At 43.4% G+C, this 18,029-nt stretch overlaps 2 protein-coding genes across 2 annotated transcripts; one reads left to right on the top strand and one right to left on the bottom strand.

Annotated features, from left to right (window-relative positions):
* Positions 1-789: 789 nt before the first annotated feature.
* LOC306733713 (uncharacterized protein) lies at positions 790-4,630 on the top strand. Its single transcript, XM_079214997.1, has 10 exons — positions 790-896; positions 1,790-1,853; positions 2,002-2,035; positions 2,134-2,223; positions 2,315-2,557; positions 2,769-2,857; positions 2,959-3,163; positions 3,331-3,498; positions 3,613-3,682; positions 4,021-4,630. Exons 1-9 carry the CDS (start codon positions 809-811, stop codon positions 3,649-3,651), a joined length of 1,020 nt encoding a protein of 339 aa, XP_079071123.1. The 5' UTR covers positions 790-808; the 3' UTR covers positions 3,652-3,682; positions 4,021-4,630.
* Positions 4,631-4,757: 127 nt separating this feature from the next.
* Positions 4,758-15,132, bottom strand: LOC306733712 (solute carrier family 2, facilitated glucose transporter member 4-like). Its single transcript, XM_079214996.1, has 11 exons — positions 15,017-15,132; positions 13,481-13,576; positions 12,018-12,178; positions 9,519-9,643; positions 9,070-9,185; positions 8,736-8,898; positions 8,367-8,554; positions 8,141-8,245; positions 7,340-7,441; positions 7,049-7,252; positions 4,758-6,943 (listed from the first exon to the last, which is right to left on the bottom strand). Exons 1-11 carry the CDS (start codon positions 15,047-15,049, stop codon positions 6,719-6,721), a joined length of 1,518 nt encoding a protein of 505 aa, XP_079071122.1. The 5' UTR covers positions 15,050-15,132; the 3' UTR covers positions 4,758-6,718.
* Positions 15,133-18,029: the final 2,897 nt, after the last annotated feature.

Below are 18,029 nucleotides of genomic sequence, written 5' to 3'. Positions count from 1 at the left end.
AATAGGTTATCCCATTATACATAATACTAAAATGAAAACTATTCTCATGCATCATCATCATTGCCATCCTAAATGCATGTTGGTGCCAGTCTTTTCTTCTCCCTACTGGCCAAACTCCAACACAAGGGAAACATTGTACTTTTTACTGCACTGCGTTTATCGGACAGATGTAGTTACTTATTACCTTTCAAAATTTGATTGCACATTACAAAACATTTGATACGGTCGTGAAATATAATACAAAACTGTCTACTTGGGGTCCCTTGTCACATTTCTGAGTTGTTAGCAGCTTCACCAGAGAGACATCTCCTCTCAACTTCTAAGATGATTTCATTTAAATCACAGTTTGACACCCAAAGAGATCGATTCATATACTACTTCACAAAAAGCATATAAAAAAATTAAAAAAACGATACAGTTGTGTGTGGAGAGCCTTTGGAGGGGCCCGACTCCTGGGTTGGGAAGCACTGCACTAAACTCACTGCATCTAAAATTGTTAATACTACAACATTATGCTATACATGTATACATATTCATAATATAATAATTAATAATAGGCCTAATGTATCACAGTTAAAGAGGCCAGTGTAATATATATAGGTATATCAACGGTTTCATGTGAGCTCCTGGATCAATCACGACTTGGAGGAAGTTGAGGTTCACTTCCAGAAGGAGGCAGTAATGCGCCGTCAAGGACGCCAACGGCCGCGATACCTCAACAGAGAAGAAGAGGAAGCAGAAGAAAAGTTTCGGGGAGAGGGGGAGGGAGGGGACTCCAGAGTGAAAGTGTAGTAATCCGACAGCGAGCATGACCGACGCCGAGGCGCAGAGCGCGCCACCATCGGCACCCGAGGAAGAGAAGGAAGAGAGGCCACAGCCGGAGAGGAAGGTCATAGGTGGGTGAGGAGATGGTGCACACCTGTGTGTGTGTGCGCGCGCGCGCGCCAAGTTGTCTAGGAAATCTTTAAAACTACCAACTTTAGTTTGAATTCATGCGCGTTTTCAATGGACGCGAGTGATACAATTATTTATAGGCTTTTGTTGCAGCGTAAAGTGTATCTGCACCAGTATAAACATAAATTTGTTTTCTGTGGGAGACTTTTCTTCTTCTTTCCCCGCGAAACTGACAAATAACGGTCAGTCATTCGTTTGTGTTTGGTTTTTCGGAGTAACACGTGTCCTCAGTTTTATACATAGGTGGTGTGGGATGCTAATTAAATATATCTATTTGTACTATCAACTTGAGGGCTTTTACCGGCAGAAAATACATTCTAGTAGTTTAGTTTTAATTTCGAGTTTACCCCAAAAATGGGTGACTGGAACATGTCTAGTTCTCCCTACATTTGTTGTGTTCCTGCACTAAGGACGGGGGAAATGAAAGCCGCGTTATTTGTATTTAAAGTGCCTGTTAACGGCGTGAGCGCATGACCTTAAAACATTTAATTTGTCGCCTGTTGTGCACGCGCGTTCTCACAGGTGCAACTCATTCCAATTAAATGCGCGCAGGTGCGTTTCAAGGGGAGCCGCCGCGCACTGTTTGTCGTCGTTTTGCTTCTATGGCCAAGATGACAAGCCTGTCGCCGTGTTGTTAAGCAGCCCCCTCGTGACCTGGTACAGACCTGGTTTCAAAGTCTTATTGTTAATGATTGACGCGCAGAGCTCCCATTTCTTGTAAGCAGGGCGGTACCATTAGCCCATAGTGTGTGTTCTTGGACTGGCTGTGTAACTGTCTCGTGAAATGTCCCCAGTGATACACATTTAATCATGTGCTCCTGTTTTATTGTTTTAGCCACCTTGGTTCAAGGCACAGTAAAGTGGTTCAACGTGCGTAATGGATATGGCTTCATAAACAGGTACTTTCCTCGACACAACTTTTAGGGCATCTATATTACACTCACCACTGCGAATTATTTGCATCTCAAGTTTTGGTTTAAACTTTACTTAAATAAAAATTGAAAGCCCCATGAGCCATGTTTGCTAAACCAGTTTTATTTCTCTCAGAAATGATACCCAGGAAGACGTGTTTGTTCATCAGGTAAGGAAGGCAATGGGTATTTTATTGAAATAGTGTTCATTGTTTATTTTTTATATGGGTTGTGGAACAGTCCTTTGATGTTAAATCTGTCTCTTCAGACTGCTATCAAGAAGAACAATCCTAGGAAATTCCTCCGCAGTGTTGGAGACGGGGAGGTTGTAGAGTTTGACGTGATTGAAGCCGCCAAGGTGAGAATTTGTTTCATTTAATGGCATTACTGTCTGCTGATTTAAACATTTTTGACGCGTCCCATTCCGGCCCCTCTCTGGTGTCCCACAGGGCTCAGAAGCAGCCAATGTAACCGGTCCGGGCGGTGTTCCAGTCAAAGGCAGCCGCTACGCTCCCAACAAACGCCGCTTCCGTCGGCGATTTTTCCCACGCAGCCCAAGGCCTGGTGAGGAGGGCAAACCAGCTGATGGCCAATCCTCTGCCGCTGAGGGAGAGGGGTCAGGAGAGAACGATGGCGTGAGACCTCAGCAACGCCGCCGGAGGCCCCGAAGACCGCGGCCGGAGGCACAAGATGTAAGCTGACGGGGACACGACAACCTAAAGGACTTTTTTAGCTGCAAGCCTGAGTTAAATGAGTGTAAAGCAGGTTTGATATTGACGAAAGTAAAGTTTTAACACTGTTGGGAACAGCTCTGGTAATTTGGGATCTTTAATTATTTAAAAATTGGCAAATAAGGGCTGTTGTGCATCGGACTGGTTTGAGTTTGTCGGCTTGATCTGTCAGGGTGAGGCTGGCGAGCAAAAGAACGGCGTGGCAGAGGGCGACCAAGCGCTGCGGCAGCCACAACGCAGGTTCTGGCGCCCATACCGCAGGTGACTTAGCAACATTGCCTATATTTCGTGTTTTTTAATTATTTTCTGCATTGAAGACCTTCAAAGCTGATCCAATAGTTCCTCTGTCCTGCTATTCACAGACCGTTCCGTCCTCGGCCGCAATCTGATGAGGCTGTGGACGGCCAGCAGGCTGCTCCAGAAGAGATCCAGGAGCAAGGCGAGGTGAAGCAGACGGAGGCCTCTGAGGGCCCCCAGACCAACGGAGAAGCAGCTGAGGGCCAGAAACAACAACGTCGCCAGTCTAGACGGCGCAGGCAAAGGAACTCTGAGTCCTCTACTTCGAAAGTGAGTGCTTAAATCAATGATGGCTATTTTTGTCTTGGTACTGTCCCTGTGACCAAGTGGCCTACAGTGCATGCCATCATTTGCTGGTTCAATTCTATTTTGAATTAAAAGTGTTGGGACTATTGTCCTGCCTGTTATGCTTATTGTATAACTTGCACACATTGCAGAACAATACAGAAAAGTCTGCATCAGAGCCTGGTACCCCCCCTCAGACCGCCAAACCAGCTGACCTTAATTCCACACCAAAATCACCAAAAGCCTCCCCCAAAGCCTCCCCCAAAGCCTCCCCCAAATCCTCCCCGAAAACCTCTCCTAAAACGCCAAAAGAACCTGAGGTAAGTAGGCTAAACTGCTCTCTAAAAAAGTGAACTCATTCCCACCTCTGTAAGATCACCTATGTTCATTGTGTGGACACAATTATTGAAACCGTCCTCCTTCCTTATATGCAGCAGGCAGCTGACACAACAGTTTCAGCACCAACGGAGTGACCCTCGTGAGAGGACAGTCTCGTGACCCTTGGTAAGAGTTGGGTCATGCAGGGTGGGAGACGAGAGCGTGTTGGGTTGCACTTCTTGGGACACATTGGCTCAGCTCTTGTGTTAACGTGCTGTTTTTAAAAGCAATAGTTTCTCTGTATGGATTTAAGGTGGAATGGTGCCATTAAAAGGGATGGCAAGATTTTTACGAGGAGTCTTTAAGTACTTTGTTGTGAGTACTTTGTTTAATGCAGGGAGGAAATTCCAGTGACAAGTTGAACCTGGGTTTCAGATATTTTGTAAATTTATTTTTGGATGTATCTTTCATTACTGTCTTTCTCTCCCTTGCCTCTTTTATTTATTTTGTCTTTGTTTTCGTAGGTCCTAGGGTTGGAGGACTGGACCTATTTCAGAACACATGCACTGCGCTCCCCTCCCTACACTTCCCCATCCTCCAACCCACCCAGTCTCCCTGTCATCCCTCAGGCCTCCCCTCATCTTGTCCCGTCTAGACGGGGACAATTGGAGAGTGGCGAGGTAGGGAAGAAGGGCATACAGGTGGGTGGTGGGTGCATATTTAGAAACTGAAAGTACATCTTTAAAAAGACAAACGGGAAAGAATGGACAATTTGCTTGGTAGCCCAGTTATTCCAACCCCCCTTTAAAAACATTTTTTCTTTAATTGCCTAGATGGGACAAATCAAGAGGAACCAGCCTTGATTTTTATTTAACTTTTTAAAATTTGGTTGAAGAGGGGAAAACCAAGCAGGTGTGAGGTTGGTGGTGCATTATGGGAGTCAGTTAAGTTCTGTTACCACCTCAATTGATTCTTGAAACGTACTACTCCCTTCATCTCCTCAGTTGAGGAAAAAAACTTTATTTTTGTGTTTTACTTATTTGTGTGTGCTTATATTTTTTGGAGGGGATTATGTGCAATGTCAGTAGTAAAAATGCTTATTAATAAATCATGTTTGCAAATCTCAAGTTGCAGTCCTTATTTCTTGATGACCGAGGTGCATGTTAGAAGATACTGCTTTTGACGGCATTAGTTTTAATTGTATTACTTAATATTGAGCACAATTTCAAGTACTAGGTATAAATTACTGGAGGCCTTCTCGGGTGTTTTCAGTAACATTATTATTATTATACAGTACTTGCATCCTTTTTAGTCACTAAATGCCCACAGCATCATAATTACAGATATTTTCTGAACAACTTCAATACAATCAGAAGGTCGTCATACACACCATTATAGAATAGACGGCAAACTGCGCACACACGACCCAAAGAAAAACAAATGTATGAGGCTTGTAAAATAAACGTTCAGCCCTTTTTAATTGCACATCTTGCTCTAGAGTATAAGGCTTCTGTCCACACCTACTGGAGTGCATAAAGAATTGAAACTTTTAGACCCTCATACCTTAATATTAACAACCAAATAACACACTGTGTACACAAAGTTTTTTTCTTTTAAAAGTAGCATTTCTGCATGTTGTGCAGTAAGTTTCCCATGATCAGAAACGTTGTGATAGCACTTTGCCTTAAGCTGTGAACACACTACATGATTTAAAGTAGTGGTTGGCAATGAAGACTTTGAACGCTCTTACACTCTAAAAAATTGAAAAGCGGCCAGATAAAGTAGGATCAGCTGGCAGGTTGTTGAGCTGATATGAGATGTTTCTACACTGATCCAATAGCTTGATATATGTATAGCTTTTTTCAATCTTAACTTTGAATAAACACAATTGCTACAGTATGTTTAACATTCAGAATTTTAAATCTCTACACAAGAAGCCAGACCAGAAAAGTGCCTAAATATATGAATTGATCCTTAAACTAAACCGTATGATCAAAGACCTCAGGCCGGCTTTTGGTACTTGACAATTGATGACAATATGTAGTGATGGCGAGATGAAGCTTCCTGAAGCTTTGAAGCTTTCCATCCAATTGGTTCGCTCATGTACCGAAGCTTCATGGAGCTTCATCTGCTCTACTGCGCCACCAAGTGGACAATACATGTGAAACAGGCAGTGATCATAACGACAACATGGCTTTGGTGTGTGAAGCTTTAAATTGAATAAATTATGTTTGTGACGCCAATACATCAATTATTAACTTATTAATATTGTGTCTATCTTTATGATATAATGGCGGGGTCAAAATCAAAACTCGAAACGAATTGTGAGAGGGTTGTGATGTGACTGTGGGTCAGTGGTTAGAATATCCGACTTTCAGTCAGAGGATCGGTGTTTCGAGCCTCGGCTCCGTTAGTCCATGTTGATGTGTCCAATTTGTTTTAAAGTAAAAATAAGAACTTTTTCACAATGCTGGGCTTTTTGAGACTATTTCGCCTGCTTTATAAAATACCCTTTCACAGACACACATTAAGCTGGGTACAGAGAGGAAGGGGGAAATACATTGAGTTTCGCTTCCCCTTATATTTCAAATCGCACGGCAAACCCACGAAACATTTTCTGAATCGGTCACGTGGTACGGCCGGCCCGCGAGGCTTCGAACGTCACCGCATACGTCATTGACACAAGCCTCGATACGCGCTTCACCAAAATCTACCTGATTACTCGACACGAAAGGACACATCACTACTCTATGGCTGTATATGCTATTTTTCGGGGGATGTCCAAACTCTGAAACCTTTGGATGTCTTTGTAGATAAAGTGCAGGAATTCTAAAGTCTCTCCACCTCGTCTGTCAATATTGCCGCCAAGTGCATCGCCGTGGAATAAAATCCTACCACAAGGAAAGTCGATACCTCAACAGTCCACACACTTTGTTCTGATGTTCACCTTGAAACTACAGTAGTCAACTCTTAATCCATAGGTTATTAGCCTCTGTCGAGGCTCAATTCATAACCTCATATTGCTGTGGTACCAGCAAAGGACAATTCCAAAACACCCAAATTGTCACACTAGTAACACTGCTTTGGCACCACAATCTATACGAATTCAACAGTTGACCTCAATATACAATATGTCAGAAAGTAAAAAGTTTGGAGTCAGTCCCACACAGTTCATTCCAAGCTGTACTCAGTCCCATCTCTCTTCAAGCAAGCAGGAACTTTTCAGTTGATGCTTTCCTCCCCCAAATAGTCCAGCTCGGTGCTAGGCTTGTCCAGATCCATGTCCATGTCCATGTCCATCATTCCTCCTGCAGACTCCTGCTGGAAGCTTGCTGTGATCTGGTCGAAGGTTTTGCCCCGGGTCTCTGGCACCCGGAAGAATGTAAAGATGAGGAAAAAGAGGAGAAGTACTGCGAAGATCAGGAAGACGTATGGCCCACACAGGTCCTGGGGAAGGATGGGGATAAATCCAGATTAAAAGATACAAGAAGGAGAAGTCCACGGACATTTGCAAAACACCCACAATATCAATTTAAGGTAAGAAATACTTACGGCAACATATTGGAAGCTCATGCCGATGATGAAGTTAGCGGTCCAGTTTGAGAAGCCGGCCACAGCCATGGCAGCCGGCCGTGGACCCTGAGAGAATAGCTCGGCTACAAAGAACCAAGGGATGGGACCCGGACCGATCTCAAAGAAGGCCACGAAGCCGAAGATGGCCAGCATGCTGATGTAGCTCATCCATGGGACGCTGTCCTATCAGGCGGGAGGGGAAACGGTTCAGAGGGTTGTAGAGAAAACGGACATAACGGTGCGGGATGCTCGCATGTTTGGGAGACTGACCAACAAAGCAAGAGCCATGGTCATGACGACGGCACAGATGCACATTCCACCGAGTCCCAGCATGTGGAGCGTCCGTCGACCCATCCTCTCAATCAGGAAGAGCTGGTATGAATGAGAAAACAGGTTGCAATTGGAGATAAAACTTACATATTCTACTTTAGTTGATTAAGTTAGCCACTAGTTTGCACTGAAATATGATTCATTGTAACAGGAGTTGGAGTCTGCAGTCAAGCTTGCAGCTCCGTGAGGTTATGTAGTGGTGCTTCAAGCCAAATGCTGACATCAGCATGCTAACAATGATGGTGCCAACATGCTGACATTTAGCCAGTCTACTGTTTACCATTTTAGTATGCTGACATTTACAAATTAGCACCACTAAAGTCAGGGCTGATAAGAATGTCTTTACTTTGCTCTTCAACAGAAGTATTGGACAAATTCAAATCGTCATGTCGGGCGATCACCAAAGTTGTTACACTTAATCTTAAGTAGGACATGGTTAGATATAAGTAGATATAAGTGAACCAAGCTGCCAGAGCAGCGACAAATCCCGCTTCATGACATTGAAACATCTTGACCTGCGAAACCAAACTTGACATATTTGGACCGGCGGGCAGAAGAAAACCCAGCCGTGTTATCTTATTTGCTCTTTGATAACAATTTCAAACATGAATAGAGACACACTTTGGTACATAGCAGGACTGTAATCTTTATTGTACTAATTTCACAAAAATGTGAAGATTCAAAATTAGATAATTTATCAAGAGAGGAAGAGAGGCATCCAAAAATCAGTGTGTTACTGACCGAGACCACGGTGAAGGCACAGTTTACCACGCCTGCTCCGATGGTGGCGTAGACTGGACTCTGGACTCCTGCCTTCATGAAGATGCTGGTGGAGTAGTAGAAAATCTGAACAGACGAGTACACAGATTAGAATACCGATATATATATGCACTGATTTACTTTTATTTTTGGGACTTCATGCCAGGTGCACTTTTTTTTTTTTTAATGAAGGACCCCACTGACTCACTGCGTTGATCCCAGACAGCTGCTGGGAGAGCTGCAGCAGGATGGAGATGATGATGGGCTGACGATACAGCGGAGAGCGAAAGAGCTCCAGGATGGACACCTTCCTCTCCATGTCCATCTTCCTCTTCTCCTCCTTCATCTCCGTCAGCATGCTGCTCACGTCCTGCCTGCCTGTTAACCTTCTCAGGCCTGCACACAGGAGGCGTGTCAGGTGTGTATGCGCCATTAGAATATTCTTATGAACACCCGTTTGAGTTACAGGCTTATAAATACATTTGGGTTTTCGGCTCACAAAAACAAACCAATGATGATGAAAGTGTCCTTTTTTATTAAGGAATACAGCCTTGAACCAGTGTGCAGCCCTGCTCACCTCTCTTGGCTTGGTGCTCCTGGCAGCGGACGATGTAGAGGAAGCGAGGGCTCTCGGGGCAGAAAGGCAGAAGTGCCATCTGAAATACAGCCGGCACAATTGATAGACCCAACAGAACCGGCCACAAGTCCTCCACGCCCAGTAACGACTCCAGACCGAGGATCTGCGGAGGAAGAAGGATCAAGTGTGAGGGCAAGATGTTATAAGGACTTCAAGGAAAGGCTACTAGAAGATATTCGTATAAACCTTGAACTCAGAGAACACTTGTTCATGCAGCAGGAGTTTCTACAGAGAGGTGTTATCATCTCAGCCACATCATAGCATGCTGTCATACCTGTGCTATGAGGATACCAGTGACTATAGCCAGTTGGTGCAGCGTGCCCAGTGCCCCTCGCAGACTCGTAGGAGCTATCTCACCCACATACATCGGTGTCAGGCCTGATGCCAACCCTGCAGAGATCAAGTGCATGGACAGATTTTGAGACAATGTCATGTGAAGGGCCCCCAGCTAGAGCCATCGATTCAAAGTGGCATATTCTTGGTTGTTTAGCATTTCTTTGTAGACCTTTTACTTATTCTACGTCTCTTTTTGGTCATTTTGCATCTCTCTGGAGTCGGTCTTTGTATATTTCTAGACATTTTACATCTCTTTGTAGACATGTTGTGTCTCTTCCTGGATGTTTTGCATCTCTTTGTAGTAGTATGAATGTGACTTCCCTGATCTAAAGTAGATCTGTAAGTAAAACGATGAAAAAGGAGGGAATGAAACAGTGGACTGCTCACCGCAGTAGGCACCGATGATAAAGCGTCCGAGGATCATCATTTCGAAGGAGCGGCAGAGCTTTGACAACCCCATCAGACTTCCACCAATGAAGGCAAACATGTTGTTTATGAGCATGGCTTTCCTCCTGGAAGAAAACACAGACAAGTATCTTTGTTTCAATTCAGCAGACTTTAAAATCCTAATCTGACATCAGAGCGTTTTAGCATGGGTGCTATTTGCAACAGAAGTCTTAATTTATCCCTCAAAAGAATAGCATGAACTCAAAAGCTAAAAGGCTGTTCGAAAAAACAAAATACGCTTTTATGAAGTTATGAACATACATATTACTGTTAGTACTGCAAGTGTTAGGGCCACGCAAAGACTGAAACACATACTAAAGAATTAAAACAATGAACATTGTACAGAAAATGTCTCTATAGTCTCTGTGCTGTTTGATATACAGATTCAGTTTGATAGTCACTGATCAAGTAGACAGACCCCTCAACGCCTCCAGAGGGCAGTGGCATATAAAAACATTGAGGCCTTCAGTTAGCTGCTAATCAGTGCTAACTCTAGCTCAGTTAGCCTGAAATTGGTAGTTATTCTTAAACAACCTTCAAAAAAATCCGATATATAACACATCCTCACCCTTGCAAGTTTGGCATTATTACAGTTTACAGAAAGATATTTTAGACCATGATCGTTACAAGTAATGCCAAACGTTTATTTTTCCCACATATTTTCCAGTTCTGCGCAGCAAGAATAACAATTAACACTAAAAATACAAAACGATGAACATCAAAATATTTTAAAGACCCCCTAAAGAGATGTTATGTATTATTTACATATATAAAATATAACTAATAATAATACTAACTAATTCACTGTTAAGTCCTTTCTCATGTCAAACTGTGCACATACATCATTCTGCACAGTGAGTGTTTAAACTGCTCCGCTTGTGCTCATGTCTGTCGGTTTCCTCCCCAGTATGTCTCACCCACCAAACAATAAGAGCTACTGTTAAAAGTCAACTTCTATTTCTGCACTAGATACTTGCATCTAAATCACTTTGACTTCAGAGGTCAAAGCAGCTCCCGCCGTCTTTACCAGCCACACCAGTACTGCTTTATTTTAGGAAGACCCTGGGTACATCCCAAGTCTCTAAATTGTCGTTTCCTCGCTCCTCGATTGAACCGGAAGTGGTTCTGCGCCGCCATCTTGACGGGCCGTCCCAAAGCTCTTATTCTGCTCGGAGGAGCGAGGATCGAGGAGTGAAGAGGGAAATCGGAGGAGCCATGATCGAGGAGCCCCAAGAGCAGGCTTCCAGGAAGTGTTTTAACGCTGGACACGCCCCCTCGCTGTTCATCTGTTATGTGATTGGACGCTGCAGCTGAGCGGACTGATCGCTGGAGCTTCATACCAGAGACGATCACAGATTAAACTCAAGCTATATATTATATCTGTTTTCTTATTCACCATCTGGTTAAAATATGTTCATTGTAGGTCTGAATAATAAAAGGACCACAAACAACTGTCTTCAAAGATTTGAACTGTTGTTCCCCTCAATAACTTGTATTATGTATGTCATTAAAATCAGAGAGAGCTGGAAAGAGGAAACACTTTTTACAACACGTGATGAAGAGAAAACATATTTATATTGTGGGTTATTTTATAGTGATGTCTCAATCAGAATTTCAAAACATACCGACGTAAATAATAAATAAATAAATAAGACGCATTCCGCCGGTAGAAATCAATCCTGCGCGTATAAGCAGGACACATCACAGTATATGAATACTCAATGCAGTTTATTAAACGGTAACAGACGACAGAGAAAACATCTCCACTCTGACACTCAAAGCTGATCAGCTGTCAGTCGGCCGCAGTCATCAGAAACCGATGTCGCTTCACGTGACGCTTCAGAGGAAAGGATGTCTCATGTTTATTAAAACGTATTTCCTCGCGTCTTCTCTACCTGCTTGGTTTCCTTGCGTCTCTCCATGCATCCCTGGTGGGAGGGACTAAGACGCAAGGAAAAGACGCAGGTGAGGGAAACTGGGATGCAATTTAGAGACTTGAGATGTCCCCTCTGTCCTGAGGGCACCCAAACTGAAAGCTACTCCCCTCCCGACCCCTCCTGGTCAAGATCCTCCTTTAATCAAAGAAACCTGGGGGCTGCAGTCCATTTTGCATCCCAGCTCAGGTTACAGAGGGAAACTGGGTCGACCAGGAACATCCTTGGAAGAGTGAGTGGCTAGAAACTTCACTGTGGGATCTGATGATGTGCACTCAAACTCTAGAGTTCCTGAGTTTTGGACCATCATACTGGGCAACATTGAAAAGTGAGCAACCAATTAACCTAAACGTTCATGCAGTAGATCAGATGTAGTCGGGAGCATATACAATGTTATTAATGGTTTTGTAGAGCTTGGGTTCATGCAACAGTACACAGAATAAATAACTCCCAATTCCAGTAGAAATGCCTAAATTAGAGTGTGTGGCATCCTGTGTTTCCCTACCTGCCCAGCCACTCGGAGACGAAGCCCACACAGAAGGAGGACAGCATGCCACCAATTGAGAAGATGGCCACGGACAGGGACCAAAGGGAGGTGAGGGTCCCTGCGGGGATGGGCTCCCCATACCGGTGCACCCATGTAGCATTATAGTCCTGCTCAATGATCTACACAGGGCCGAGATAAAAGCAAGAGACATGTTCAACAACATATCAACATGAGAGTGAAACTGGAACAGAGGAATATATCATAAAGAATACAGAGATGTATTATCTTTTTAACAGCCCAACTGGAATTTAAAGTCAGTCTTTGTATATGTAACTCATCTGATTCACACCTGAGTATCAAGCCTCAATACCTTTATGGGTGCCAACAAAAATCTGTCGATAGAAAAAGCTAGCATCGGATTTCTGGTCACATTTTTTGAATGGGTCTCCTCAAAACATGCTTGTGTGACATTTTCAAACTACCCTGTTCACACTCAGAAGGTGACGAGTACCAGGATTCAAATGTAAAGATAATATCGACACAGTCAAGTAGAAACCTCCTAAATAAATAAATTAAAGGATCATCTACAACCTTAATGAAAGCTCTTTCCCTGTCTATAAATCAGCCTTTATTAGCCTTTCTTTAACGGCTCTATTTTAAATGTCCGACAGAACTGTATCATCATGTCACACGCACACATAAAGACACAGCGGCTCAGCTTCTATTCTGGTTTAAGTGTCTTCATGAAACCATGTCAGTGGAGTTTGTAGTTGAGGGTCAAGACTCATCAGCAGAGACAGCTCACCTGACTCGGTTTGAGTTCTGACTCACTGTGAATGTGTTACTGATGCCAAACTGCAGTGTCTATATTAATATATAGATTTGAATGAAAGTATGTTCTGACTTGTAAATACCAGTCCTTGTAATAGAGCAACATATACTACATTATATGGGCAGTCATAAATCATACATTTCTCATGCATGCCATCATACTGATGTGGCTGCAACATGAGCTCTATCTATATACACATACAGTGTTTTTTAAGCAAAGGCATCATAAGTGTGTGCAGCACCATGTTGCCGACTGGATGTGGCAGTAAACTAATAAAATAAAGTAATCCTCGTAAACCAGGCAGAAATATCTTGCAGTCACACTAGAGGCACATTTGTTTTGGCATTGCAGCGCTCCCATAGAACTACCCTGCCCTCTTAAATACTGTGTGTTGACCTGACTCCCTTGTATTTAAGTAATTTTCATCAAGTTCCAGGAATTGTTTCCCTCCAAGTTTATTTTCTAAACATCATCGGCACCATTTGAGGCAGATGTTGTGGCATCAAACACAGCACATTGTAAAATCAGGAAGATATGAGAAACAACTTAGTTGACGTCTGGTTTAATGTCATTTGTGTTTGCATCATTTCTTTTAGACACACCTCCATTTCAGGAAATTTAATTGCATATTTTTGCTTTTTTTTTTTACCTTCTGAGGTGCATTGATGACTCCGATATTATATCCAAACTCTAGAGATCCCAGGACCGCGGTAAAGACTGAGAGAACAAAGGTTCCAGTCAATGTCTGGAGTACAAACACACACAAAGAAACACATAGAGAGAGGTAAAAAACCAACTTATTTTCAGAACAGTGAGTGTAAAGACAATAATGGCAAATATAAGAGATCGTATTAAGAACTGTAGCAGTTCTCCCTCGAACTATATATAGCAGAGATCCTGATGTGAGTAAATCGCTTCTCTTTAACTTCCCTGCAGTTCCCCATCAGGCTACAGGCACCTGTCTCTACGGTGACAGGCAAGACCACCCCTCAGGGAGATGAGGTCTTCCCCTCCAGCAAAGTAAGTTTAAGTGTGATGTCCGATTAGTTCCCTATAGCAGCTTCTGATGTGGCGCCTCCCGACAACAACAGTATGATGAGACTTTAAACTGTTGTATTTCTATTGTATTGTATTGTATTTAGTTTTATGGATAATTCAGCAAAGTTTGAGTTTGTATGTAGTGTGTTAGCATGCATAACTTGACCTTGCTGTGTTGAGTCTCTAGATAAGTTCTGTTTAGTATTCACAAACCAAAACAAAAGGTTGTGCGTGTGTGTGTCTGTGTGTGTGTGTGTGTGCACGTGTCCTTACAACAGAAAAGGTGAAACATCAGAAGCAACTGGTTATGCTCTATTACACTTCATGCATTTTATTTAAAATTGCCTCACACAAAGTTGAATGCTCAGTAATTCATTTGCTTTCCACTAATCATGAATGAATCTGATTTCTGAGAACTCACATAGTGTCTTTGCTCTTTGCTTAGTTTCCACGCTATATATTCACAGACGGTGTTCACTGATGCCTGTTTATTAACACAGATTACAATCAACTTTTCCTTGTTTCAAGATTGTGTATAGATTAAACTGTGCAGAATTCCAGGTTTGACACTTAAAACTGAAACCAGACATAGAAACCAGGGAGAACACTGTCCAGCCATTGTTTACAAGGGCGGGGAAAGGAACCAGTCAAACAAGGTGGCCTATAAAAAAACTCACAGGACTAGGTTCTGACCTGTAAACTCAGATATTTGGCTGGTCAAGGTCACTGCTCATGACTAAATAAGGGCTGATGTTGATTTTTACATACAGCATGCAGTTAATGGTTGTTGCAAGGAACATGGTTAATTGTTATTGTTATTGTCAATTGTACATTATTTTAGACTCAATGTAATTATTCTCTGACCAATAAACGAGTTTATTCTCTCTCTTCTTTTAAATACGAGTAAAAGAAGTAAGAGCAACACGCAATACGGCATAGAAAAAAAAGAAAGCGTTGACTTGCTCTTACTTTTTTTTTTTTTTGCATGACGGAGACAAACCCGCGTGCGTAAAATATCTCCAAATAGAAATACGCACCAAACAGTAAAATGCGTCCAGCTTTTCTTTGCCTTTGCGATTAAGCAACAAGCCCTGCGATATTTAAACTGTGTCACACATTGTGAAAAGCTCTCAAGAAACATAAATACCTCCCCTCCGAGTTGCTGAAATCCGGCCGGCATGACTTTGGCAGCTCCAGACACTCAGTAACGGCTGATGACAGATGCGTCTGGCGCCACACGTGAAACTCCCCCAAAAGGACAACAAGCCCCGATTTAAACCGTGAGCACTTGAACAGCAACCAAACGGAACGGAAACGTAAAATCCGAAGGAGAAGCACAAAGAGATCTGCCTGGAGCTGCAGGGTGTCCTCTCTTCTTTAAACTTTGTGTTGTGTCCGTCCAGCTGGAATAGAGCGACAGCCGCGCGCCGTCGTGCACGCCTCTTCTCGTATGGAGAGGGTTGGGGGTGAGGCTACTCCAGGCCAGAAAGGCCCAGTGGGCTGATCTTGAGGTCCTATGATAGAGGTCGAGACTCAAGCAGGAAGCTCTTCTGACCTTAACGACTATTGGCTGGAGGGGCTGACCGAACACTGGGATACTACAGATGCTGAGGTCTGGTTTATATTTTGGCAAGAGATGAAGAAAGCTGGAGCTCATGAGCCAGAGGTTTGCTGAGGGCCAAATTTGGTCAGGGCCCCCTGTTTAAATTCCCTGTTACATAATGTTGTCTGTCCTTTTAAATCATTATAAACTATCTTGTATAAAAACAAAGAAGCTCACATCCAATAGTAATCTTACTCTTTTATTTGTTCATGAGGTGCAACACTTGTAATATTATGTTGAATGATCAGATTTTTTGACCGACAAATCTGTAATGCATCATCTATAGACGGTAAAATACTGCACTGCACATGTGTTGGACCTTAGAGGAACCCAAGTCAGAGTCCACCATGCCACCAGTATGACTCAACATTTCACATGGGCAGCAGAGAGGGGCTCGTCTTTGCTGCCTGGCTGTCATTGTCTGTCTTCCCAATAGCCATAAATCCCCTTTCTATTTCAGATCGCATGTCAAAGGGGTCAAACACCACAAACCCTCCCCCTCTGTTGCACACAACAAAGCTCAACCCTCCTCCAGCAGGCAACAGGTGGACACTAAATCTGGGCTGTGCCACTTGAGTTAACATTGTAGTTGTGGTTAGGGGAAGTTTCTGGATGGGGTGACGGTGTGTCCGAGGCGGGGATTTGAGGTTGTGTTGTGGGAGGGTTGCACTGGGCGGGAAGAGCGCAGAGTTCAGTGGAAAAATATCTGCTCTAGATCTCTCAATCAAAAGATTCCCGGCCCACCCCTTGCAGACACACCTCCACATCACGCTACTCTCTCCTTGGAGCTTGCCGCCTTTGCCTTTTCCTGCCCTCATACGAACATTGAGAAAGAGAACCCGACACCCCTCATCCAAAGCCAAGGGCCCCAAGCACAGTCATGTGTCTCTGTGTGTGTGACTGACTAAATGTAGAGTAACTTTACACCATCAGAAGAGTGCCGTAGAGCCTCGCTAACATACCTTAAGAGTTGATGTGCGCCATCAGGGGCAGACAGATGATAGCTTTCCAAAAAGTATCACATGAATTCATACAGAGAGAGCCAAGAACAATGATGGAACTAAAGGTACGGCCTACAAATGTATAAATAAGTGTGAAACCTTACACTATGCAGTCATTTTTTTTACATGTTCGTGTTGTCCCCAAAATGGAAATTGGCGGTCAATGTGTGTTTTACTGTTATCTGAACAAAATGGCACACACACACATGCGTGCGCACACACACACACACACACACACACACACACACACACACACACACACACACACACACACACACACACACAATTTCCTGGCCATCTATTATTCACAAGTGTTATAGAAACACAGCCCATGTATAAATTGTTCCTTCTTGTCTGGACCTGTGTGTGTGTGTGTGTGTGTGTGTGTGTGTGTGTGTGTGTGTGTGTGTGTGTGTGTGTGTGTGTGTGTGTGTGTGTGTGTGTGTGAGCGTGGTTGGTGGGATCAGCTGGTTCAAAATCATGTTACAGTAAAGTAGCGTGATGGATGGCAGGTGTTGCATGATATCTTCAGTGTCTGTGTGACAGCCAATAACACTCACACCAAATTGAATCTCTGTCATTTGTTGGGAGAAAAAATTATGAATTATTATGTTTAAAAAACGTCAGACACAAACAGTGATGTTTTATCGCATCGATACTGTGTACTGCTGTAAAAAAACAAGTGTACAAAATCCCACTCATCTACGGATTACCAACCATGGTGAATAAATCGTCATTTTGGGAGACACGCTTCTCTGTTATTGAGGAGATCGATACCTCTCACATGTGTCAGGGCTAGTGCCGAGTCAATTCTCCATGTAGCTGCGTATAGCAACACACCTTATGACCACTACCACATTATAATTAGATGTGAAAAGTTCATTCATAGGTATGGCGCTGCTCTCTGTTGTACGTCTGCCATCACTCTGGACCGTGTTCCTTGGTAACCACTGGAGAGGATTCAAAACAACAGACACACAATCCTACGCAGGCTCTTGTCCTGCCTCATGACGTGCACATCTCGAGAAAGTAATAAGTAGCCCATAACGTTCTGCTGCAACATTATGCGAATTCTCTTTTCTCTCTGCCCAGACCCTGTCCTGTTAGACCTCACTATTGTATCTATGGCACTGGGATCGAGTTCGTAGTGGACTTACTGGCACCATCAGCACATTCACTCAAAGGTCAAACAGCCACCCGGCCGCAGAGAGGCACCAATAACGTCTGTGCGTCCAGAGGGACGCTGAGAATCAACTTTCAGTGCGTACTCTTTGGATGTGACTCTTGCCAGTTCAGGACAAGCCGTTAGCAGGTCTGCAGCTCTGGATCTCAGTGGTGGAGAAGTTTATCTAATCAGCCCAGGGGCATTTGAAGGGTGATAAAAGGCAACGTCGTCCAACTTGTAAAAGCAGATTATGAAATCATTAAACAGTGCCAAAGAGGGAAATTAACAGAATTAACCTCGAGTTTTAGGAGTATCCGAAACCCTGACCGACAGTCCTTGAGTAAGATGGTGACCCTGCCCACTACAGGGATGTGGCTTCAAAGTGGACCTC

The sequence above is a fragment of the Taurulus bubalis genome (assembly GCF_910589615.1).
Source record: "Taurulus bubalis genome assembly, chromosome: 3".
In the NCBI taxonomy this organism is placed as follows: Eukaryota; Metazoa; Chordata; class Actinopteri; order Perciformes; family Cottidae; genus Taurulus; species Taurulus bubalis.
Note: the sequence above shows the minus strand (reverse complement) of the source record. Positions and strands in the feature narration are given on the sequence as shown.

What these genes read in the sequence shown, in the direction of transcription:
- LOC306733712 (XM_079214996.1), bottom strand. Translation starts at nt 15,049, where the DNA reads ATGCCGGCCGGATTTCAGCAACTCGGAGGGGAG. An exon ending in TATCATCGGTGCCTACTGCG is followed by an intron (nt 9,186 to 9,518) that starts GTGAGCAGTCCA and finishes TGATCTCTGCAG; the next exon opens with GGTTGGCATCAGGCCTGACA. An exon ending in GTGCCTTCACCGTGGTCTCG is followed by an intron (nt 7,442 to 8,140) that starts GTCAGTAACACA and finishes CATTCATACCAG; the next exon opens with CTCTTCCTGATTGAGAGGAT.
- LOC306733713 (XM_079214997.1), top strand. Translation starts at nt 809, where the DNA reads ATGACCGACGCCGAGGCGCAGAGCGCGCCACCATCGGCACCCGAGGAA. An exon ending in CGCGGCCGGAGGCACAAGAT is followed by an intron (nt 2,558 to 2,768) that starts GTAAGCTGACGG and finishes TTGATCTGTCAG; the next exon opens with GGTGAGGCTGGCGAGCAAAA. An exon ending in AAACGCCAAAAGAACCTGAG is followed by an intron (nt 3,499 to 3,612) that starts GTAAGTAGGCTA and finishes CCTTATATGCAG; the next exon opens with CAGGCAGCTGACACAACAGT.